We start from the raw sequence: 22135 nt of genomic DNA on the forward strand, positions 1-22135 counted from the left end.
ACACACACTTTCACAGATGAGTCCATGCAAAACTGATTAATCTCAACAAACTCAGTGGGTTACATCAATGCCAACTTCCTGGTTTTCACATTATAGTTCTGTAAAATATTACCATTTCAGGAAACTGGGTGAATGGTGCATGGGTATCTTTTTGTACTAATTTTGCAACTTCCTGTGAATGTATAATTATTTCAAATGTATAATTATTTAGGTATAAACAACATGCCAACCAAAATAAAAAACAAACTTGCTATTGACCTTACAGCATTTGAAGGCTTGACCACAACACAGACCAGAAAGTTGCCACCGATCTGACCTGGGCTGTCCATACTGAACTGGCTTTTGTCTCACTTAGCCACAAAGGTCAGCAGTGCACAACAACTGTGTCACTTTTTTTTTTTTTAAATATTTATTTTTTAGTTGTGGTTGGGCACAATACCTTTGTTTTATTTATTCATTTTTACGTGGTGCTGAAGATTGAACCCAGGGCCTTGCATGTGCTCTACCGCTGAGCCGCAACCCCAACCCAACTATGTCAGTCTTGGTAGGCTCTGCCACGATTTTTACTTCTCTGTATATCTGAACATTCTAACCCTGATCCGATCGATCCTTAAAGACTATCTGAGCAGGAGTCCGTTTCTTACAACACATTCCTGCCGTCCTTTGTGGCAGGTTTGTGCATCATTTGTGCAAGAACAGACTGCATAAAGCGGAGCCTGAGATGAACGGGAAAACCCTGGGATATGCATGTGTGACGACCACACGTTGGAATCAGAATAAATGCAGAAATGCCTGTGAAACTCGAGCAAAGTACTTCATCTCCAAAACCCCAGGGCTTTCCTGGAGCGGGTTTCAATTTCTCCACACTGTCTTATCCACCCTGTGGATCCTCCCTACACTTCGTGCGTCCCGGCCCTGGGTACCTTGGAGAGCTCGCTGGGCCAGCCCGACCTCCCGGGCGCTCACAAGCAGCCACCTCCAACTCGCCGACCCGCGCCCCGGGCTGGCCCCGCCCCAGCCCCGCCCCCGGGCCCTAGCGCGAGGACCCCGCGGAGCTGTCCGCGGCTACGCCTGACCCAACCTACCCTGTGGCCCATCCGGATAATCCTTCCAACCCGATATCGGCTACGGCGTGGTCCTCGGGTCTCGCACCTCCAGCCGAGGGCTGGGGCCCGCCGTTTGACGAGGAGCCTCGCAGCAGGCGAAGGACCGGCTGCCCCGGAGTGAGGAGGCGCGGCTCGCGCTTCAGCATGGCGGCGGCGGTGCGCGCTGCGGGCCGTCTGCCTGCGCTGTGCGGTGTGTCGACCGGTGAGCGCGGGGAGGGGTCGCGGGAGCCGGGGGTCTCCAGGGCCTGCGGGAGTCCGGGCGGAGGAAAGTGAGCAGCGTCCCGCGGCTCTCCCATCCAGCCCGGGACCGCTGGGTGACCTTGCGAGCGTTCCTTGCCTCTGTGGGCGTCGGGGCGCTTGGCTGTAAAATGACCGTGAAGCGTAGTCGGTTCTTCGCGGTTCATTTCGGTGAAGAGGAGGGAACTGGCGAGCCTTGCTTTCCCGGCGGGCAGGCGCGACCCCCGGGGTCACACGGTGATGCCCACCGGGTTCGGGGCTGAGAGGCGCCCGCGGGGCTCTGTAGGTGATGGTGGTTCTCCAGGTGGAGTCGGAGAGCACTGGCCTCCGTCAGCTTAATTCCAGCTGGCCGGTGGCCTCAGTGCAGAGACGGATGACTCGGACGTCAGCCCGCAGTGTCGCCTTTCCTGTGCCCCCGGGCCCTGGTGGGTTGTGTGCACCCTAGGAAGGCGCCCTGCTGCTGTGTTGCGTACGGTTGGCTCCAGGGCCGCTGCGTGGCCGCCGCCTGCCTTCTCTGCCCTATTTTGTTGTTGAGTCCACAGTTCAGCATTTCTAATTCTGGAACTCAAAGCCCCCTAAAACCCTCAAAGTTCATTTTTTTTTTTTTTTTTGGTAACTCATTTAGCAGCAAAAAATTTTACCAGCAATCTTGGCAGAAAATCTGACCTTAATATTCTTTTCTTTTGTCTTTATGATTGTCTCTTCCCTTTTATTTTTCTTCCCCCATCTCCTACTATTTCAAGGCTGTCTTCCTTCATGAGTCTAAACTGTGTGCCAGCCACTGTCTTCCTCTGTTCATGCGTTTTCCCTCACTGTCTTCCTAATCCCTTTATGGAGTAGATTCTGTTATTACACTCTTTATACAGGTGGTGGAGGGAGCCACACAGATTGAGCAAGGGACAAAGGTTTTTGCACCCAAAATTCCTGACACCAAAGTGTGTTTCCCCGCCCCCCCTTTTTGTCTTCTTGTGTATAACTATTTTTTTTGTTTTTTTTTTCAGCTTTATTGAACTATGATTCACATACCATCCAGTTCATCTATTTGAAGTGCACAATATTTGCACAAACCTGTGCATTTATCATTATAATCTAATTAGAACATTTTTATCACTCCAAGAAGGAAGCTTTTTAGCTGTAGCCACCACTGATCTATTTTCCACTCTTCTTAGCTCTCCTGTTCTAGACATTTCATATAAGTAGAACCACATACATGGCTGGCTTATTTAGTGCAAGGTCATCAAGATTCATCCACATAGTAACATGTATCATCCTGAATTTCTTAGGGTTAAATTGTAATGTGTCCATCACCACACTTTATCTGCTCATCAGTTGAGGGACACTTGGGTTGTTTTCCATCTTTTGGCTATTATGCCTAATGTTGCTGTAAACATTAGCATGCCATGTTTTTACACGTGTGTCTATTTTCTTTTCTCTTGAGTATGTGCCTGGGAATGGAGTTGCTGGATAAAATGGTAATTCCACACTTGATGGATGGCCAGAATGTTTTCGAAGTACCTGAGGGTACAGTGAGGGTTTTGATTTTTCTTTAGCAACATTTCTGATTATCTGTTCTTTTGATTATAGCCATCCTCGTGAGTATGAAATGGTATTAATTTGAAATTTTGATTTGCATTTCCCTGATGGATAATGAATGTATTTTCATGTGCTTATTAGCCATTTTTACATGTTTTTTTGAGAAATGTCTGTTCAAGTGTTTTGGCTCTTTTAAAATTGGGTTTTCATTTTATTATTGAATTGTAAGGAGTCTATAGGTGTCTAATCAGATGTATGATTTGCAGAATTTTATTCCATATTTTGTTTTTTAACTTTCTTGATAGTTTGTGGGTTTTTTTTTTTTTTTTGTACTGGGGATTGAACCCAGGGGTGCCTAATCACTGAGACACATCCCCAACCCTTTTTTATATATATTTTTAGAGACAAGGTCTCACTGAGTTGCTTAGGCTGGCTTTGAACTCAACAATCCTCCTGCCTCAGCCCCTAGAGCTGCTGGGAATATAGGCGTGCACCACCAAGCCTGGCTTGATAGTGTTTTTTTGAGGCATACAAGGTTTTTGTTTATTTGTTTTTGTAGTGCTAGAGACTGAACCCAGGCATGCTGGTTCTTCTACCGCTGAGCTGAGCTTTATCCCCATCCCCGAAACACAGGTTTTAAATTTTGGTGAAGTCTGGTTTATGGGTTTTTTCTTTTTTTTCTTTTTATCACTTGTACTTTTGGAGTTATGTTTAAGAAACATTGCTAGACCCGAGGTCATGATAATTTACCTCTGTTTTTCTTCTAGGAGTTTTATAGTTTTAGCTCTTACCTTCAGGTCTTTAGTCCATTTTGAATTAAGTTGTACATAAGGTGTAAGATAGGGCTCCAACTTCATTCTTCTATGGGTTGACACCCTGTTATTCCAACACCATTTATTGAACACATTCCTTTTTCCCTATTGAATGATCATGGTCCCTCTGCCAAAAACCAGTTGCCCATAAATGCTATCTAAGTCTGTTCTGGAGAACCACACTGTATGAAGGGTTGCACAGGGAGGTACAGTCAGCCTGGTGCTGTGGGGGCTCCAGAGGGTGGAGGTTTCACAAGAGCTGCTGAGCCTCCAGGATCTGGTGGATCCAGGATCTCATATACAAAAGTGTATGAGAGTGAATTCAAGACTAACTGTGTGTTTGGATGGCTATGGGGAGGGTGGGGCAGGGGCTGCAGGAGGCTGGTGTGGAAGCCTGGGGCCATGTGGCAGTCCTGCAGGCTGTGCCCAGAATTTGTAACTTGGCAGCAGGAAGCCAGGGAAGGACATGTCAGGGCTGTTAATTGATGAAGCCTCTTACTGTAGAAAGGTGGTAAATACAAGGGGAGAGGTGGGAGACCCATTAAGAAACCTTTAACCTGTGTCTGAGTGATGCTAAGGCCTGAACAAAGAAGTGGCAGCAGGACCACAGCAGAGGTGTGGCCCACGGCAGAGGGATTTTTAAGGTGACTGCCAAGCATGATGCCTGGTTGATGGGAGGGTGAAGAGAAGGTGCAGCATGATGGCAGCTACTTGGCCAGTGGTCACTAAGCCTGGAAATCACTCGTCCACTTCTCTTAGTTCTTTAATTCTGTGGATGGTATTATTCTGTGAATGTTACTGTTTTATTTATTTTTGGGGTACTAGACGTTGCACCGTATTGTGCTTTACAGAGCCACATCCTCAGCCCTTTATATCTCGAGACCTGAATTTATACTTCCCCTGCCTTAGCCTCCTTGGTATCTGGGGTTGCGGGTTTGTGCCACAGTAGCTGGCTCTCCTTATTATTTTAAATGTCCCTCTTCATGTAGGAATGTATCTTTAAAATTTATTTATTTATTTATTCTTGTTGCAGGCCTGTGGACATAGCTCAGTGGTAAAGCACTTGCCCAGCATATGTGAGGCTCTGGGTTCTATTGCCCACACCACAAAACAACTCCACTTTTTGCTGAGTGCAGAGGCATTCATCTGTAATCCCAGCAACTTGGGAGCCTGAGACAGGAGAATTGCAAGTTGGAAACCAGTCTGGGCAACTTAGAGAGACCCTGTCTCAAAAAAAGAAGAGGGGATGTGGCTCAGTGGTGAAGCATGTGCCTGCAGGCTCCAGGCCCTGGGTTCAACCCCAGCACTGGAACCAAAAAATGTTTATTTACTTATTTTTAATTGACAGGTCATTTCTGGTGCAGGCAGCTTTCCCTGAACACCTTTCCAACAGCTTCTGTTTTGGCGCTGAAGACCACTCTCAGCAATGGTGAGATTCATTTGGGAAGTATCTGTTCTCATAAGATTTAATAAGAGTTTCTGTAGATTTTAAAATGTGAATGGACAAGGCATGTCCTTGATGATGGTATTGTACAGTCTTGAGTATTTTTCAAATTTTTTATGACTGCAGTTGTTGTAGTTCAAGGCTTTAAAAAATAATGGTTGCCATTTTTGAGTAGGTATTGTGCACTAGGCTTGAAACATGTCACCTTGTTCAGCCCTCACACTGGCTTTCATGAGCTTATTCGCATTTTAGAGATGATAAGGTGAATCTCTGAGAAGCCAAGTGACTTGTTCAAGATCATACAGCCAGGCCAGGCACAGTAGTGCACACCTGTAATCCCAGTGACTTCGGAGGCTGAGGCAGGAGGTTGCAGGTTCAAGGCCAGCTCTGTCTTAAAATAAAAATAAAAAGGACTAGGGATGGGGCTCAGTGGTTAAATACCCCTGAATTCAATGCCCAGTACCTTTCCCCAAAAAAGAATGAAAGAAATCACACAGCCAGTGAAGCAGGGCTGGTCCCAGAGCTTTCTGGATGCTGTGATGCCCCCTCCTGTGGACACAGACTTCCTTGACATAGTGCAGGGCCTCTCTTCAGCTGCCTTCTGGGAAGTCCAGGCCAACCTTGCTGAGCAAGGAAGCCTGGCCCTTTCACCTTGAGCTTCTGGGACTCCTGAGTGCTGGGCTTCCCTGTGGGTCTCCTGCCTTTTCCTCTTGGAAACCCGCCTGTGAGATGCCTTGGAGATCCTGGGAGAAGTCCAGCTGACAGGGCTTTCTCCCTAGTGGCAGACTTCCTATGACCTGTCACACCCACTGTGAATCAACCAGTTTGATTTGTTGCTTGGGTGATTCACTCACTGATTTATAAACAGTTTATTTACCCCTTAACATGTGCCAGGCACTGCCCTGACCTGAGCCGGTGTAGGGCCTGATAGGGATAGCTGTCCTCACTGCAGGTTGCTGTGCTATTCCTTAAAATATTAACTTTCAGGCTGGGGGTGCGGCTCAGAGGTTGAGCCTTGCCTAGGGTGCCCAAGGCCCGCAATTGAATCCCCAGCACCACACTGGAAGTAAAAAAAAAAAAAAAAAATTGAGTTTCCAAAAGGTCGTAAAAGGCTCAGAGCTTTCATTCCTAGTCCTTTTCTGCTCCTTCCCATCATCTAGGGACACTAATTCTTTCACCTTCCTCTGGTTATATTTCTAAATACATTGAGTCTGCCGCTCTTTAAACAACATTGTTATGCTAATTGGAGATGTAACAGTCTATCCTTACCCTTACTTTCTTCCAGTATAGGTAGAAGCACAGTTTGGACTGAATCTCTGGGCATTGTTTTTGTTATTAAATTATGTGCACATTCAGAGCTGAGCTAGGTAGTATTCTACTGTTACATTTTTTCCTGAAATTAATAATTGCCTGACTTTTAAGAAGTTGATTGCTTTCCTTATCACTATATTTTTCTAAATGCTGTAACCAATCAGTCAGAAACATAGTAATAAATTTTCTAAAATCTCTCACCAACCAGTTTTCATAGAAGAGACCCAAGTGAGAAGGAAGGAGTTCTTGGTGTGGAACGTGATGTGTGCTGAGGTAGAACCCTGGGGGCCTCTCCGTCCCCACCAGACGGGTTCTGGCCTATCCCACTTTAGGCTGCAGGGTTGTTGCTTCCTGAGTCTGGGGTCTCATGACCTAAACTTAATAAGAACTCAAAGGATCAGAACAGAGTTGATAAGTGAGGTGGATTGTGATCTGTAACTGAGCTTCAGAACGTGACTCAGCCTGAACTACTGAACTTTCTTCTTTAAAAAATCATAACACGGGGCTGGGGATGTGGCTCAAGCAGTAGTGCCCTCCCCTGGCATGGGTGCGGCCCGGGTTCAATCCTCAGCACCACATTCAAACAAAGATGTTGTGTCTGCCGAAAACTAAAATGTAAATAAAATATTAAAAAAAATCGTAACACAATGTAAGCAAAACCATTTATACAAGTGTGCATGAAAATTGACTGTTGTTTTGGTGGTACTGAGGATTGAACTGAGCGGCACCCTATCACTAAGCCACATAACCAGCCCTTTTTATATATTTTTTCTTTGTTTATTTGTTTAGTGGTGCTGGGGATTGCATCCAGGGCCTTGTGCATGCAAGGCAAGCACTCTACCAACTGAACTATATCCCCTGACCTATGTTTTATTTTGAAACAGGTTCTTGCTAAGTTGCTAAGGCTGGCTTCGAACTTGCAATCCTTTGCCTCAGTCTCCTGAGTCACTGGGATTACAGCCATGTGCCATGCACCCAGAAAAAGTGACTATTTCTAATGTGTACAAAGCCCTGGGTTCAATCCCCAGTTCTTCCCTGCCTCCCATTAAAACAAACAAACAAAAAACAAGTGGCTATTTCTAAATTCTAAATTTGATTTCTTTTTATTTTTGACATTTGGTTTCTTTTAGCTGGGTACATTATTAGCTATGAGTGATGTTTCAGTCTTTCAAAAAAAATCTGTTAATAATTTTTACACTTCTTGAACTACATTAAAGATTATAATGCTGAACAGAGCAAGATGAAATTTTTTAATATTAGATATGTGTTGAAGATGAAGGTGTTTACAAGAAAGGCTGTGTATAGCAGAATGAGATTTGGAATGATAAAGTTCTGGTTTGTTAAACAATGAAGACCCAGGGCTGGGGTTGTAGCTCAGTAGCAGAGTGCTTGCCTAGCATGTGAGGCACTAGGTTTGATCCTCAGCACCACATATAAATAAATAAAGATCCATCAACAACTTAAAAAAAAATGAAGACCCAGTGTTTTCTGGCTACATTTTATTTGGTAGTTCATCAGGTGGGCTACAGGTCTAGAGGACATCTGTGTGCTAGGTGCGATCTCCCTCCCCACAGTGGAGCAAATCATCTGGAATTGAAATTAGTGTTGAAATCTCATCCAGTCATCCAGTACCTTGTGGCATTGGCAAATCTATCTCATAGGCCTACATTTGAAACAAAATGGTCGTATGAAGTGCTGTCCAGTAATCAAAGATTATCCCTTTGTGTTTGGGTCTCTGTATTCAGTGGAACTATTTCGATGGCTTCCTACTACCCTTAGATGTCGCTCTCCCTGTCCTTACCCGCTTTCTTTCTCTGGCCCTGTGAGCCATGGTTGGTACTGCTGATGAATCTGCAGTTCCTGTCCTCTGCATGGCTTCACTCAGACTTGAAAACAGCTGTTGTCATTTTTTTCTTTCTTTCTTTTTTGGCTTTCTATTTATCAAGCCAATACCCTAAAGGCCACTTTCCCTCCAGGGCTGTTTTAACCCTGTCACTTCTCTAGTGAAGCACAGAGCTCTAGAATCTGTGCATGCACTGATCTTGCCAGCACTGTCCCACTCCTGCATCACCACCTGTTCCTGTCACCTCTGCCTTCTTCCTCACCTGACACCGCCATCCCTGGGACTGGTCAGATGGCTTCCTCTCAGACATGGCTGTTCTAAAACCTTTTCTCAAGTAATAGATGCATGTGGTTAAAAAAAAAAAAAATTCCTCCAAAATACAAAAACGCGGGTCTTTCACATCCAGCCCTAAATGCCCCTGTTTTCTTCCACAGAGGCAGCCGCTCTTCAGTTTCTTGCGTGATCTTCTGGAGTTGTCTACAACATGCCTTCCCTGCTTCCCTGAGTTTTGAACATAAAGGGCAGGGTACCCTCTGCACATTGAGTCTTGTTCTTCTGAACAGTTTCACTTGAAGGTCTTTCCTCATCTGCCCACGGCCCAGCTGCATACAGCAGAGGGCGCCATTTGCCCAGAGCAGCCCAGGAGCTTGGGCTGGGTAATGCAGGGCAGAAACCCTGGCTGTACAGAGCTTTCTTGAGACTGTGATATCTACTGTGCAAATGAACCATGACCTCTCTAGGATGGGCATTTACGTGGCTTTCATTCCTAAAAGTTTGGTTTTATTTTTTAAATAACAATTGTCCTCAAAATATGATTCTTAAAAGATTAGAATGTTTAGTGACTTATTTTTATCAAGTCACAGTTATTTGGTGCTGGCAGCTCCACAGCCAGGGAGCATCTAACTTGGTTTTGTTTCATCTCTCTGTAGGCCCTTTGTCACTGCAGGGAACCAGAGACAGCCGACACTTCACCAGCTTGAGCCAAGCTCTACAGACACAGTGCTGTATCTCTCCTCCCACCAGCCGGTCAGGCCAGCAGTGCAGACCCTACAGCTTCTTCACTAAATGTACGTAGACTGGCACACACTTCCACCTCCTGCGACAGGAAAGTAGGGGTGCTTTCCTATCTTAATTTTTCTTCTGTCATAAACGAATTAACATTTTAGTGATTATTAAACTAAAAATCCAACTAGGATTATCTCATGGGCCACAGCTGTGTTTGGAGAGCGCTAGTTTCTCCGAGCCCCTCATCTGGGGCACCCAAGGCCTAAAAGTATTGAATTGTGCCCCAGATACCCTGCTGATTTAGAGTCACACCGAGAAGGCCCTTACTGTTTTTAGCTGGGCCTTTGCTAGGACATCTCATTTGGAGAAGTTCAAGAGACGACACTACTGAGACCTGAGTGGTGATTGGCAGACATCAGGGAAGCAAGTCTACTTACTGGTCAGGGACTAACTGGGATTTAATGTTAGCCATCTTTTGTGGAAAAAAAGTGGAATTGTCTCCTCTTGTGTTTTCCAAATGTAATCATGTTTTATGTTCACTGTATGGTTTTATTTTATTTTCATTACCTCAGTGACATGGGTGAAGCTGGGCTTTCTGGCCTTTCTTATTCTTAGGAGAGTGTAGATCTTTGCTTTACAACTACAGAGTTTTTAAAAACCCCGTTTCCTTACAGTGACAGCAGATGAGCTCTGGAAAGGTGCTTTAGCAGAGACTGGTGCTGGGGCAAGAAAAGGAAGAGGCAAAAGAAGCAAAAAAAAGAGAAGGAAGGATCTGAACAGGGGTCAGGTCATTGGTGAAGGTAAACCTGTTTGGTTGTTTTGACAGTTTTCAGATTTGGTCCTGAACTTGGGGTGGGAAACTGATGATCTTGGGAAGGGGAGAGATAGGCAGCAAGCTGGGTCTGAGGGAGGCCTGGGGGGGCCCAACGGCAAACTTTGTTCTAAAAAGAGTCTATGTGCTTTTAAAGTGTTTTCCCCATATTTTATGGATATTTGGCAAACTGGAAACATTCTCATTAAGTGCATAAGAATCCATGGTTTAGAGTCCAACCAGGGGGCTTAGCAGCTGCCCCAGAGTGTCACGTACTCCGTGGGGCACAGCTGTGATAGGTCCTGTGCTGCACACAGCCCAGTGCAGGCAGGTGGAGCTCGCAGAGAGCTGGCAGGCTTCCCCTGCCCAGAGAAGACAGTGACCAAGAGCAGGGCCTGTTGCAGCTACTCAACTGGGCTGCTGTCACACAGAAACTGCCCTGGACAGTGCATGGTTGGACAGGCCCAGCTGTGTTCCAGTAAAACTTTATTTACAAATCAGCTGGTGGGCCGCACTTGGCCTTGGTCCTTCATGTGCTGATGTGATTGTTTATACTTGTGCTTTTGAAAGCAAAAATAGGATGGATGAACTTGAACTGGCTTATTTTTACTGTTGTGCAGACTCATCGCTTTTGATACTAACAACCTTTCCGAAATAAAGGAAGCACCTTGTGCTGCACTTCTAAGAGTGCACAGGTGTTTCTCTTGGTAAAAGTGAAAATGCGGTCACATGCCTGTAGGGTAGATATGCATAAAACTGTGACAGTGCAAGGTCACCTGCCAAGTGATCGCATCAGCTCCAACTCCACAATACTGTGCTGGTGTCTGTACACGCGTTCCCTGGCATCTTAGCAACATGAAGAGTGAGCACCTTTTAGAAGTTGTCACTTACCTATAATCTTAACCCTTCAGGGCGCTACGGCTTCTTGTGGCCGGGTCTGAATGCCCCTCTCGTGAGAAATGGAGCCGTGCAGACCATTGCCCAGAGGAGCAAGGAGGAGCAGGAGCAGGTGGCGGCTGACATGCTCCAGCAGAGGGAAGAGTGGGACCGGAAGCGGAGGATGAAAGTGAAGCGGGAGCGAGGCTGGAGCGGGAACACGTGGGGTGGCCTCAGTCTCGGTCCCCCGGACCCTGGTCCCAATGGAGGTAGTGGAGGCCTGGTTTGCTTGCCTTTGGGTAGAGGACGTGTCGTCCTACAGTGTTTCTGAAAATAATTTTATTGTTTACTTGTCTGTTTAGATTACCCTTTTTGAAAAAAGAATTTGACCTCTTTGACTAACTTTCCACATTGTTATCCCAGTTGCATTTGTGGGACACTAGAGGCCTGTAACCAGGAAGTGTTCCTCCAACAGGATGGAAAGCCCTGGGTCCCAGTGCCTTAGCAGGTGCCTTAGACATGGTGGTGTGTATTATAGATCTGTAGGGCACAGTGTTTCCCAAACACGTGGCCTCAGGCTTGGAGTGCTGTTTAACAGCAGAGTTGAGAGACCCCAGAGAGCTGTCACTAAGCCTTCGTAAAAGCAAACATGAAACATAAACTGACGACACTTAGGCTGAATTAGAAAACAAAGCCTCCCCCTCCCCCAAAAGGCAAATTCACCTGAAAATCTTGCTCTTGCCAGCGAGTGGGAGAGGAGGAAGCAAACAGGAGTTTGGCTCAAAGTAGAGGAACGGTTGGGCTGGAGAGGATGGGGCGAGCGTGCAGGAGGGTGGAGGTCTGGGAGGGAGAGGACCTGCCCACGAGCCAAGTCCCCAGTAACCAGATCCAGAGTTTAGACAGGCTGCTGTTAGCCAGCAGGGGCAGGGTGCAGGTTTGGGTGAACCTGTGCAATGGGGGTGGAAAGGCGGGGAGGTCACCTGGTATCTGGTAGCTTTGGTCAGGAGTCATCAAGCCAGATAGTGGCATTGGTGAACATGGCCACCAGAATATTTCTTGATGAGAAGGTGGCACTTGGCACTGGCTTCACTATCACCCAGTGGGTGGGACCCGGGCAATATCCAGGAAAGAAGATTGACTCTTGAGCTGACCGCTTTCAAAGCCGACTGATGGGTACAGAAGCTTTTATTCTGCTCTCCTATTTTATTATGTAATTGAGATTTTCTGTAATAAGTAAAAGCAAGAGAATTGGGGAGTGTTTGAAACAGCTTTGGTGGTGAGCAGAGGCTGAATTAAGAGAACTGAAAGCTGAGGAGCCGAAGTTGGGAGTGGTGAGCCAGTTGAGAGTGGTGAGCGTAGGCCAGGCTCTGATCTCTCCCGGCAGCACCAGCAGGCTACTTGTGACCAGACAGCTGCCTGGGTTCTGGCCTGGAGAGGGCGGTAGAGACAAAAGTGTAGGGATTGAGGACGTTGGCGAGATCTATGAGGAGTGAGGGACTTTGGTGAGAGAGGCTGTGAAGACCCCAGGAGACCAGATGGGAAAGCAGCGATGAAGGCTCTGGAGGTGTCGGCGCTCCAGGAACCTGTGCCTCGGGAGCCGGCGGCAGGGAGCTGGAGAGGGGGAGGCTGCGGTCAGAGAGCCGTGGCTGAGCTCGTGAAGTCAGGCCAGGCAGTCCCCGTGGATGATGGGAACTGGGGCGCAGCCTGGAGAGCGGCACCAGAGAGCTCAGGTGCTTCCCATTAAAAGTCTGATGGCACCTGGGAAAGGCTGTCCCACGTGAGCAGCTTGGATGCTCTTATCTGTGTGCTTTTTCTTCTCTCCTTGTAGAGACCTATGAGGACTTTGATACCAGGATACTCGAGGTAGGCCTGCCGAGCTCAACTCCCAGGGTCCTCTGGAGAGGTTGCTGGGGTGGGGTGGGCAGGAGGAGCTGAGCAAAGCTGTGGTCACAGTGATCTCTCGGACACAGACTCAAGTTCAGGGAGGACTTAACACAATTTGAAGTTCAGTTCCTTCATGTTGGTGGTCCCCACTGCTGCCTTGGTTTTTAGGGGACTATGAAATTGAGGTTTGTGAGGGGAAAATTCAGGAGCAGAATTTGGAGATTATGTTAAGTTCCTTCTTCCTGGAGCTAGAGTGTGCTATCTGGTGGCCTCTTGTGGAGCTGTACACCAGTTGTATCTAGGACACAATCAGAGAACAGGTTGGGAGGAGTAGGGGCAGGGGCAGAAAGCCTCAGGTTATGGCCAGTGTCCAGTTTGACTAGGGCAGTGGTTTCTGGACTGCTCACAGATCCTGTATCAGGTGTACTTGAACCACCCTTCCAGGGTGGTTCTCTAATGGCCAGTGTTCCTTTGAGCTGGCACTGTGCATTTAATCAGTGTTTAATAATGTGGAGAACAGAGCCGGGCGCGGTGGTGCACAGCTGTAATCCCAGTGGTTTGGGAGGCTAAGGCGGTAGGATTGTGAGTTCAACAGCCTCAGCAAAAGCAAGGCCCTAAGCAACTCAGTGAGACCCCGTCTCTAAATAAAATACAAAAAAGGGATGGGGATGCGGCTCAGTGGTCAAGTGCCCCTGAGTTCAATTCCCGGTACCTCCCCAAATTGTTGAATAATTTATATATCAAAATGTTTCAAAGCCTCTCTGAATATGTATATTATTTCTTCAATATCAGTTATATTATGGAATTTAAAATATGTTTACAAGTATTTTATGTTGGTATCCCATTGTGTGTTATTCCCCCCACCCCAATTCTAGAGATTGAACCCAGGGCTTTGTAAATGCTAGGCAAGCACTCTGCCACTAAACCACATCCCCAGCCCATTTTACTTTTTATTTTGAGAAGGGTCTCGCCAAGTTGCCCAGGCTGGCCTTGACCTTGCCTTCTTCCTGCTTCAGTCTCCTGAGTCACATGGATTACAGGCGTGTGCCCTTACACACACCCCAGTTCATAGCTTTTGAAAGTTAATCCCACTGAAAGAGTCTTTCATATGTAGGTTGTTTCCTATAAGATCATTCAAAAGTGTGGACTCGGCCTCCCTTTTTCTTAAACTTCTTCCTAGGAAGGGGACAACTGTCATTTAAGCAGTTTAGTTAATAGTTTCATAATTCCTGTCCTTTAAAATAGGCTGAAAAAATGGGAGATTTTCCTGAAGTTTATAATAAATAGGTGTTTCCAAATTCTGTATTCTTGTTTAAGCCTGATCCTTAACATAGCAATCCAGTCCTTTGAAGTTTTTTCCTTATGTTGCATCATTTCTAAGATATTTTAGTACCTTTGATACTGGAATTTGTCTTAAAATCAGTATTAAACTATTTCAAAGTTTAATCCACAGTGTTTTCTTTCCTGTGTACATTTATTAAGATGGGGTATATTGAGTTGTGTAGTTGTAAGTTCCTTTAAAGATTATCTTAGTTAACTCTCCTAATAACCCAATGAAATAGGAAGAGAAAGTCTTATTTCCATTGTGTTCCCGAAATGCTCCAGAGGGAGGGTTTGTTTGGGAAGTTTGCTTTTGTGCCTACAGACTGGAGGTGCTGGGTCCTGCACAAGCCTTGTGTGGCTGAGCCAGCAGGTCCTCGTCCTCTACCTCAGAGTTTTCTTCAGCTGTCCTATTGATGAAGCATTTTGTCTTTTAGGTAAGAAATGTTTTCAATATGACAGCCAAAGAGGGAAGGAAGAGATCAGTCCGTGTCCTGGTGGCTGTGGGGAATGGGCAGGGAGCTGCAGGTGAGTGGGGTGACGCTGGACACAAAGAGGCCTGGCTGCCCGGCTGGAAGCCAGGGCCCTGCTGCCAGTCTCACTTTTTCTACTAATAGAGCCGTCTTGAGGTCTGGGCTCACAAACCTGGTGGTAAACCACGAAGCTTCTCAGAGAAAGAAAGAAAAGCTCTTAAGGCCTACATCTGAGGACTGGGTATTTTAAAGGGCTTAAGACACCATTGTATTGTGCATAATAGTGAAAAATTAGAACAAGTTCAATCGGGCCTAGTTACAGGATAGCTGTCCAATGTAATATTCTTTTTTTAATATTTATTTTTAGTTATAGGTGGACACAATATCTTTATTTTTTATGTGGTGCTAAGGATCAAACCTAATGCCTCACGCATGCCAGGCGAGTGCTCTCCCTCTGAGCCACAACCCCAGGCCTCCAAAGTAATATTCTATAGCCATTAAAGAATTGTGAAAAATTACTTACACAATAAGTAATTTTTGTTAAAAATTTGTCATGTAATCATGATTTTTTTTAAAGTCATTTATATGCAAGGAAAAAAACTAGAAGACTATACACTGATAAGTGTTTACTTGGGTTAGCAGGTTTGTCAATCATTTAAATTTTCTTCTTTAGACTTTTAAAGTTTCCCTACTGAACATCTTTTTTTTTTTTTTTAAAGAGAGAGTGTGTGAGAGAGAGAGAGAGAGAGAATTTTTTAATATTTATTTATTTATTTTAGTTTTTGGCGGGCACAACATCTTTGTTTGTATGTGGTGTTGAGGATCGAACCCGGGCCACACGCATGCCATTCGAGTGCGCTACTGCTTGAGCCACATCCCCAGCCCCCTTACTGAACATCTTGTTTTTGAAATGTGTTCACATAGAACTGAAAAACTGTTAGTTGCTTCCTTTTGAAAATTTCAAAGCAAAAGCAAAATACATGATAGTGCGTTGCTGTAAGAGACCATGGTTAGCAGTTACTGTTGTCTCTTTTCAAAAATGTCTTTTCTGAAATTTTGTGTCCATGTTACCTCCCTTTACCTTTTTATAAAAAGCTTAGCAGAGATCTTATTATAGCCATGAATTTGCACCTTGCTCTTCTTGCTTGGTTTTGCCCTCAGAGGTCTTCTGTTAGCATAAGCAGATTTCTGGTATTGGTTTCATAGTGTTCCAGTGTGTGCATAGACATGATTTTTGACCCAATCCCTATTGTTTCCACATTTGTATCATTTATTAAAAACAACAACAATAACATTGACCTTTTTGTACATGGAGTTTGTTGAACTTTTGGAAATATAGAAATAGGAGAAATGTCTTGAAATTGCTGCCGCACTAGGTGTAAATGTCAAGTATGGCCAGATCTCCTCCTCAAAGTTTGCATCAGTTTATGTCCCTCTGTCCCACCCATCCTTGCCCTGAGTAGTATCGGACTTTACTGATTGTCAGTATGATCCCTGAAACGTCTCTCCTAGTTTATACCTGTACTTTCTAAGTTAGGAGAGTGCCGCGCCATTTTGCGTGTTCATTGGCCGTTGCGCTTTCATTTGGACATCTGTCAGTTCAGGTGCTTTGCCTATTTTTTTTAATTGGGTGGTTTTCTTGTCTTTATTGATTGGGATTAGCTTCTTGTAAGTTAAGGACATGAGCCCTTTTTGTCTATCAGATATTTTGACTTAGTTTTGAATTTTTTTTTTTTTTCCACATCGAAGCTTTAAAATCCACAGAAGTTTTAAACCTTAACATAGCAAATTTATCAGTCCTAGGTCACTTCTGGTTTGTGTTTTGCTTAGAAAGCCTCCTTTTGAAGATTATAAGCAAGTCCACTCATATTTCCCTCTAGGACTTCCATGGTTTACTTTGTTATGTTTAAACTAGGAACTGGAATTCAAGCCCCTTTCATCCCAGGTCTCAGATGTCTTGCCTATTTTATTTTCCTGTGTATAATTTTAAAACAAAGTACTTTTTTCAAATTAAATAATAAATGGTGGTAGCAAATAATGGAAGCATTTCTGCAACTTGTGATAAACCTCATTTCTTAGGGTAAAGCATTTACAAATTGGAAACTATTAGGTTTATTTTTCTGCTTAATTAAAATTGAAATTCTACTGAAATCATAGTTTTACTCTATAACAATGTATTTTTCCCCGATCCCTTCTGGTCATTTTAATCTCTTTGCACAAGTGCCCCAAAACATTTGCCTTTTATAAATATAGAGCATACTTAATTTTAAAAATTGAGTATATTTCATTTTATTAGAGATTTATAAAAGGTAATGTTATGTATCTAAATGTAAAGTCTGTAGAATGCCTCAGAACAGATGAGCACATCTCTGGCTTTCTGCATGGCTGGTTGTGCAGAGCAGGTGTTCTGTGGGCAGTTGAAAGAAGGGCGTGAAATGCTGTAGAGCCCAAACTGGGAGCTGGGGAGAGGCACAGGCTGGGTCAGAGTAGCTTTCCTTTTCATAAGTTTTGCTTTTTCTTTTGAAGGTTTTGCCATTGGGAAGGCCACTGAGCGGGTGGATGCTTTCAGGAAAGTAAGTGCATGTTTTTCTTTGTTAACATTTAGTAGAAGATGAAAAGCTCTGTGTTCACATGGGGGCACTGCAGGCACACAGTCACGTATCATGAAGGAATCGTCAGTGTATGTGCGATAATGATATTGTGGCTAAGTCCTTATCTTTTAAGGTGCATAGGTGGAATTTTTTATAATAAAATACTTTATAAAATAGTTTTGAAACCCAGCGAGAGATTTAGGAGAATTTGTTCCTTCTTTTCTTCAGGCAAAGAACAAAGCCATCCACTATTTGCATTACATAGAGCGGTATGAAGACCATACAAGTGAGTGTGGGTCTTTTCTTGTAAGATTTGCAGAATGCCACTGTGTCATGGTGTGTCTGTGACATGCCCAGTGGGTGTCTTTGTGTTGCTCTGACTGCATTCTTACAAATGTGCAAAATGGCCTGGGGGGGTGGCAGGAGAATGAGTGGGGTCAGCGTCTGTGTGTCCTGTGGGCTGGCTGCTTAGGGCAGCACCCAGTGCTCTGTGGCTTTTGCAGACATTAAAGCCACATGCCTGACCCTCCTGTGTCTGCTTTACCCCCCAGTATTCCATGACATCTCGTTGAGATATAAGAGGACGCACATCAAGATGAAGAAACAGCCCAGAGGTAACTGGAAAGCTCGGACTCTCTGTTGAACATAAAGCAGAGAAACCACCACAGTCCCACCCTCCCCCCTGGGGTTGTTCGCCTCTCCTTGAACTCATCCTGAGAGTGACAGATGGGAAGGCCTGAATTAGGCTGAGGAAGGCGAGGCTCCTGGGGAAGAAGCCAAGGTTGGGCTGCATAGGCCCAGGCCTCTTCTGGAGTGGCTGAGGCGGGTGGAGCAGGTGGTGGTCGGGTTGGATGAGTGGGCACGTGGTTCCTCCTGGAGCCTTCACCCAGCTGGACAGTGTTCCTTCCTGCCAGTCACGTGCTGTTCCTCTACGTGCTGTTCCTCTACAAGTGTTGTGGTGTTAGGCTTGTTATTTGGTGCTGGGGATTAAACCAGAGCCCCACACCTGTGAAGCACGCGCTGTCACGGAGCTCCCCCCAGCCCCTCACCATTGAGTACTGTTGAACTTCTATGATCTCTATTCATTGAGGCACTGGGTGAGCAGAAATGGCCTTTCCTGTCTTGTGGACAGGCCACAGGTTGTGTTGATTATGGGGACAGTCACACCCAGTGCACTTTGGTGCAGAATTCTTAAACATTTGGATTTGCATTTTGCTTGCAGTTCTGTAGTAAGAACCTGTTTCATTTGACTGTAGTTTTTTAAATCTCATGAGTTCAGATCAGGAGCTGGGCGGAGTGGTGCACACCTGTAATCCCAGTGACACTCAGAAGGTTGAGACAGGAGGATTGCAAGTTCCAGGCCAGCCTCAGCAACTTAGTGAGGCCCTAAGCAACTGAGCTACTGCCTTGTGCCTTCCTCAATGCTGTCAAGAGGAGGAGGAGGGCCACCTTCATCAGGGTGGCCAGAGGTGGCCTCTGAGCAGGGGCAGTGTGAGTGAGATCCTGAAGGAAGAGGAGCAGAGGGGGCAGGCCTGGGAGAATGTTCCAGGCTGGGGCATGCCCCACGTGCAGTGTGCCCTCGTGCACAGGCCATGTGAGGACAGTGCAGTAGGCGGGGTCAGGCACGGTGTGTGTGTGTGTGTGTGTGTGATAATGATATTGTGGGGGAAGATCCTGCAGATGTCTTTGTTTAATTCAGAGAGCAATGGCAAGTGAGAGGTTGTGCCCCGGAGCCTTGTGTTGCTGAGGATCAAACCCAGTGCCTCACACATGCCGGGCAAGCGCTCTGCTCTATAGCCCCAGCCCTGGCTTGTGTTTTTGAAGCTCTTCTCGGGGAGGGATTGCCGGTGGCCAAGAGCAGGGCACATGGCTAGAGGGGAGGAGACCAGCCCAGCACTGAAGGCCATCAGGGAGGTGAGAAAGCACTTCAGGAGCCACCAATTCAGGAGACGCTGCCACTTAGGCCAGAAGGTGTTCCCAGGAGAGGGAAGTGGTGTCACTGCCAGGGCAGCTGAGTGCTCTAGGAGGGTGAGGACAGGCGTCTCCTTTGATGGTAACCAGGCATGGACACGGGAGCTGGCCTGGGCAGAGGGCCAAGAGTTTTCAGGCACTTAAGTCTTAATCTAAGTAATATCCTGGTGCCCCTCCCCCCCACTACGTTTAAGGTAGATGTTCTGTTTAATTTTTGTACATACCATTGAATAAATGTCGTCCTAGAAGTCACACCAGCTGGGGGTGGTGAAGCCAAAATGTCATTCCCTAAACCCAGAGCCACACGAAAGACAGCATGCTGGCAGGTGCTCAGTCCATTTCCTGTCTCCTAGGATACGGCCTCCGCTGCCACAGGGCCATCATTACCATCTGCCGGCTCATTGGCATCAAGGACATGTATGCCAAGGTCTCTGGGTCCGTCAACATGCTCAACCTCACCCGGGGCCTCTTCCATGGGCTCTCGCGCCAGGTAACCTTCCCTGGGGTTTGAGCAGGTCTGGCTGTGCTGCAGACCAAGGTGCTGAGGGTCTCCTAGGGTCTCCCACGGCCCCCTGCTGCAGTGACCCCAGGGCTCTGCTGCCCAACCAGAGCTAATCTTGTTTCTCAACATCACCTCATCGAGTTGTTTTGAACCAAATCTCAGGTCCCATTTTATTTCATTCGTAAATATTTCAGTGTATCTGTAAAGGATCCATTTACTTCTATGGTAGAGCGCTTGCTAGGAACACTTAAGGCCCAGGTTTGATCCCCAGCACCGGGAAAAAAAAAATGTCATGGTACCCTTACCATTCCTAAATATCATGACTCAGTATTATCAAGTATAGAATCTGTTCATTCAAATCTATCCATTCGTCCGATTTAAAAACATTTTTTTTACACAGTTTGATTCAATCCCGTTGATTTGATTCAATCCAGTTGAGAAGATGTCAGCACTTCTAAAGTTTCTCCTGTGTCTTTTAAGTCTCTCTTGGTCTGTCCCTCTCTCTTCCCCCCTTGCTGCTGTTGTGTTGAGGAAGTCAGGTGGTTTGTCCCATAGTGTTTCCAGGGTTGAGCACCCGTGGGGTCCTTGATGTTCTTTCCCCCCCTGGACCTCCTGTGATTTGGTTGTTAGATCTCAGGGCTCCACCAGGTTCAGGCTTGGTGCTTGGCCCAGCAGGCCCGTGCTTAGGGAGTTTGGAAGGCGAGGCCTGGCGTACCCCAGTTTGGGGTGGGAAGGTGGGCTGAGGCGTCCCCCTGTGACAGCCACTGTGGTTTAACCACCCAGAATCAGCTGGCACTGCTCTTTCCCCCAAGCTCTCTGGTGGGTACTGCACCCCCACCCCCACCCCACCCCTGTGGTGGTGCCTCTCACTCCTATAGCCACAGGGACCCTCGGAGACCTAACTGCTGTTCTCACTTTGGTCTTGCCCAGGAAACCCACCAACAGCTGGCCGACAAGAAGGGTCTCCATGTGGTGGAATTCCGGGAGGAATGTGGCCCCCTGCCCATCGTGGTCGCCTCCCCCCGGGGGGCCTTGAGGAAGGATCCTGAGCCAGAAGAGGAGGTTCCCGACATCAGGCTGGACTGGGAAGAGGTGAAGGCTGCACAGGGAATGAAGCGCTCTATTTGGTCTGGTCTCAAGAGGGCCGCCACCTGACCTTCCTGCCACCGATCTTCCTGCCACCTGGCTCCCCCACTGCAACACCGTGCCTGCTGCCCTAGGCGCCTGGGGACTCCCCCCTCACATCTTGCCGTGTCACCTCTTTTTTTTTTTTTGAGGAAATGTCAACCTTCTTTATTTACAAATAAATAATTCTAGTTTTGATTTATTGATCACATGATCTGTGCCAGGCAGTGTGTCAGGGACGTTACACACAGACCTCGTTCAAGACTACTTTAAATACTCGCTGAAACCACCAAAAAGTAAATAGAGCAGGGAGACAGGAAAAGACCCACCCAGGGGTAATGTGCACAGGAACGTGAAGGGCTGTGGTGGCTGTGCCCGACGCCCACCCATCCCTGGGAGGTAACCTCCCGCTCTGTCCCTCACAGCTGCACCCACCTCCAGCAGGGCCCAGGCTGCCCTGGTGGCAGGAAGTGCCTCGTTGTTCCGACTTGTACATCAATTACCAGCAGCGGGAACATCTTGTCAAACGCTTGACGCCGCTTGTGTGGTGTCCGGAGAAATGTCTCTTCACCTCTTTTTGCCTGTTTGAAAAATTGGGTTATTTGTGTTTTTATCATTGAGTTGTAATGATGCTTTAGCATTGTGGACACAGGCCCTGGTAAGGTGTGTGACCCACCATGTTCCTTCTCTGTGGGGCGGATCATCATTTCCTGTTTCTTTGAATACTTTCTCTGTCCCTGTCCTCCTCTGATCCACTGCCGACCCAGGTAGGCCCTTGTTACAGTCCCCCAGCCCGGCGCTTTCTCTGTGATTCAGATTGGGTGGTTCCCATTACTGTCCAGGATTAGTTCCTCTTTCCTCTCTTCTGCTCTCAGACCATCCACCCAGTATTTTTATTTTGGCTGTTGTATGTTCCAGTTCTAAATTTCCATTTGATTCTTCCTGATATCTTCTATTTTTTTGCTGAGACTTTCCAGTTTTTTGCTGTTTGGTGGTGTTTGTGATTTGCGCTGAAGCATTTCCACGATGGCTGTTCAGAATCCTTGTCATGTAGCTCCAACATCTGTGTCACCTCAGTGTTGGTTTCTGTTGTCCCCTGGGTAGAGTTGCACTTCCTGGGTTTTGGCATAATCAATAGTGGTATCTCACACATTTTCGTTACTGTGTTCTGAAACCCTGGGGTTGATGCGTCTTTTCCAGCAGCCTCCTCTGCCACCCTGGTGGTGGAATGGTCACCTTGGGAACGTGACCGTGACCACCAACTGCAGAGGATGTGCAGGCCCTGCTGCGG

The 22135-nt window shown here is 46.5% G+C and overlaps 1 protein-coding gene across 1 annotated transcript; it reads left to right on the top strand.

Annotated features, from left to right (window-relative positions):
- The first annotated feature begins 1105 nt into the window (after positions 1-1105).
- Mrps5 (mitochondrial ribosomal protein S5) lies at positions 1106-21008 on the top strand. Its single transcript, XM_077794309.1, has 12 exons — positions 1106-1308; positions 5037-5117; positions 9216-9353; positions 9966-10091; positions 11014-11247; positions 12807-12841; positions 14620-14710; positions 17182-17228; positions 17475-17532; positions 17798-17860; positions 19571-19707; positions 20650-21008. Exons 1-12 carry the CDS (start codon positions 1251-1253, stop codon positions 20872-20874), a joined length of 1293 nt encoding a protein of 430 aa, XP_077650435.1. The 5' UTR covers positions 1106-1250; the 3' UTR covers positions 20875-21008.
- Positions 21009-22135: the final 1127 nt, after the last annotated feature.

This window comes from Urocitellus parryii (genome assembly GCF_045843805.1).
Source record: "Urocitellus parryii isolate mUroPar1 chromosome 12 unlocalized genomic scaffold, mUroPar1.hap1 SUPER_12_unloc_3, whole genome shotgun sequence".
NCBI lineage: Eukaryota > Metazoa > Chordata > Mammalia > Rodentia > Sciuridae > Urocitellus > Urocitellus parryii.

Coding starts and splice junctions, on each gene's coding strand:
- Mrps5 (XM_077794309.1), top strand. CDS start 1,251: ATGGCGGCGGCGGTGCGCGCTGCGGGCCGTCTGCCTGCGCTGTGCGGT. Junction 1,309..5,036: donor GCTGTGCGGTGTGTCGACCG/GTGAGCGCGGGG, acceptor TTTAATTGACAG/GTCATTTCTGGTGCAGGCAG. Junction 5,118..9,215: donor GAAGACCACTCTCAGCAATG/GTGAGATTCATT, acceptor ATCTCTCTGTAG/GCCCTTTGTCACTGCAGGGA.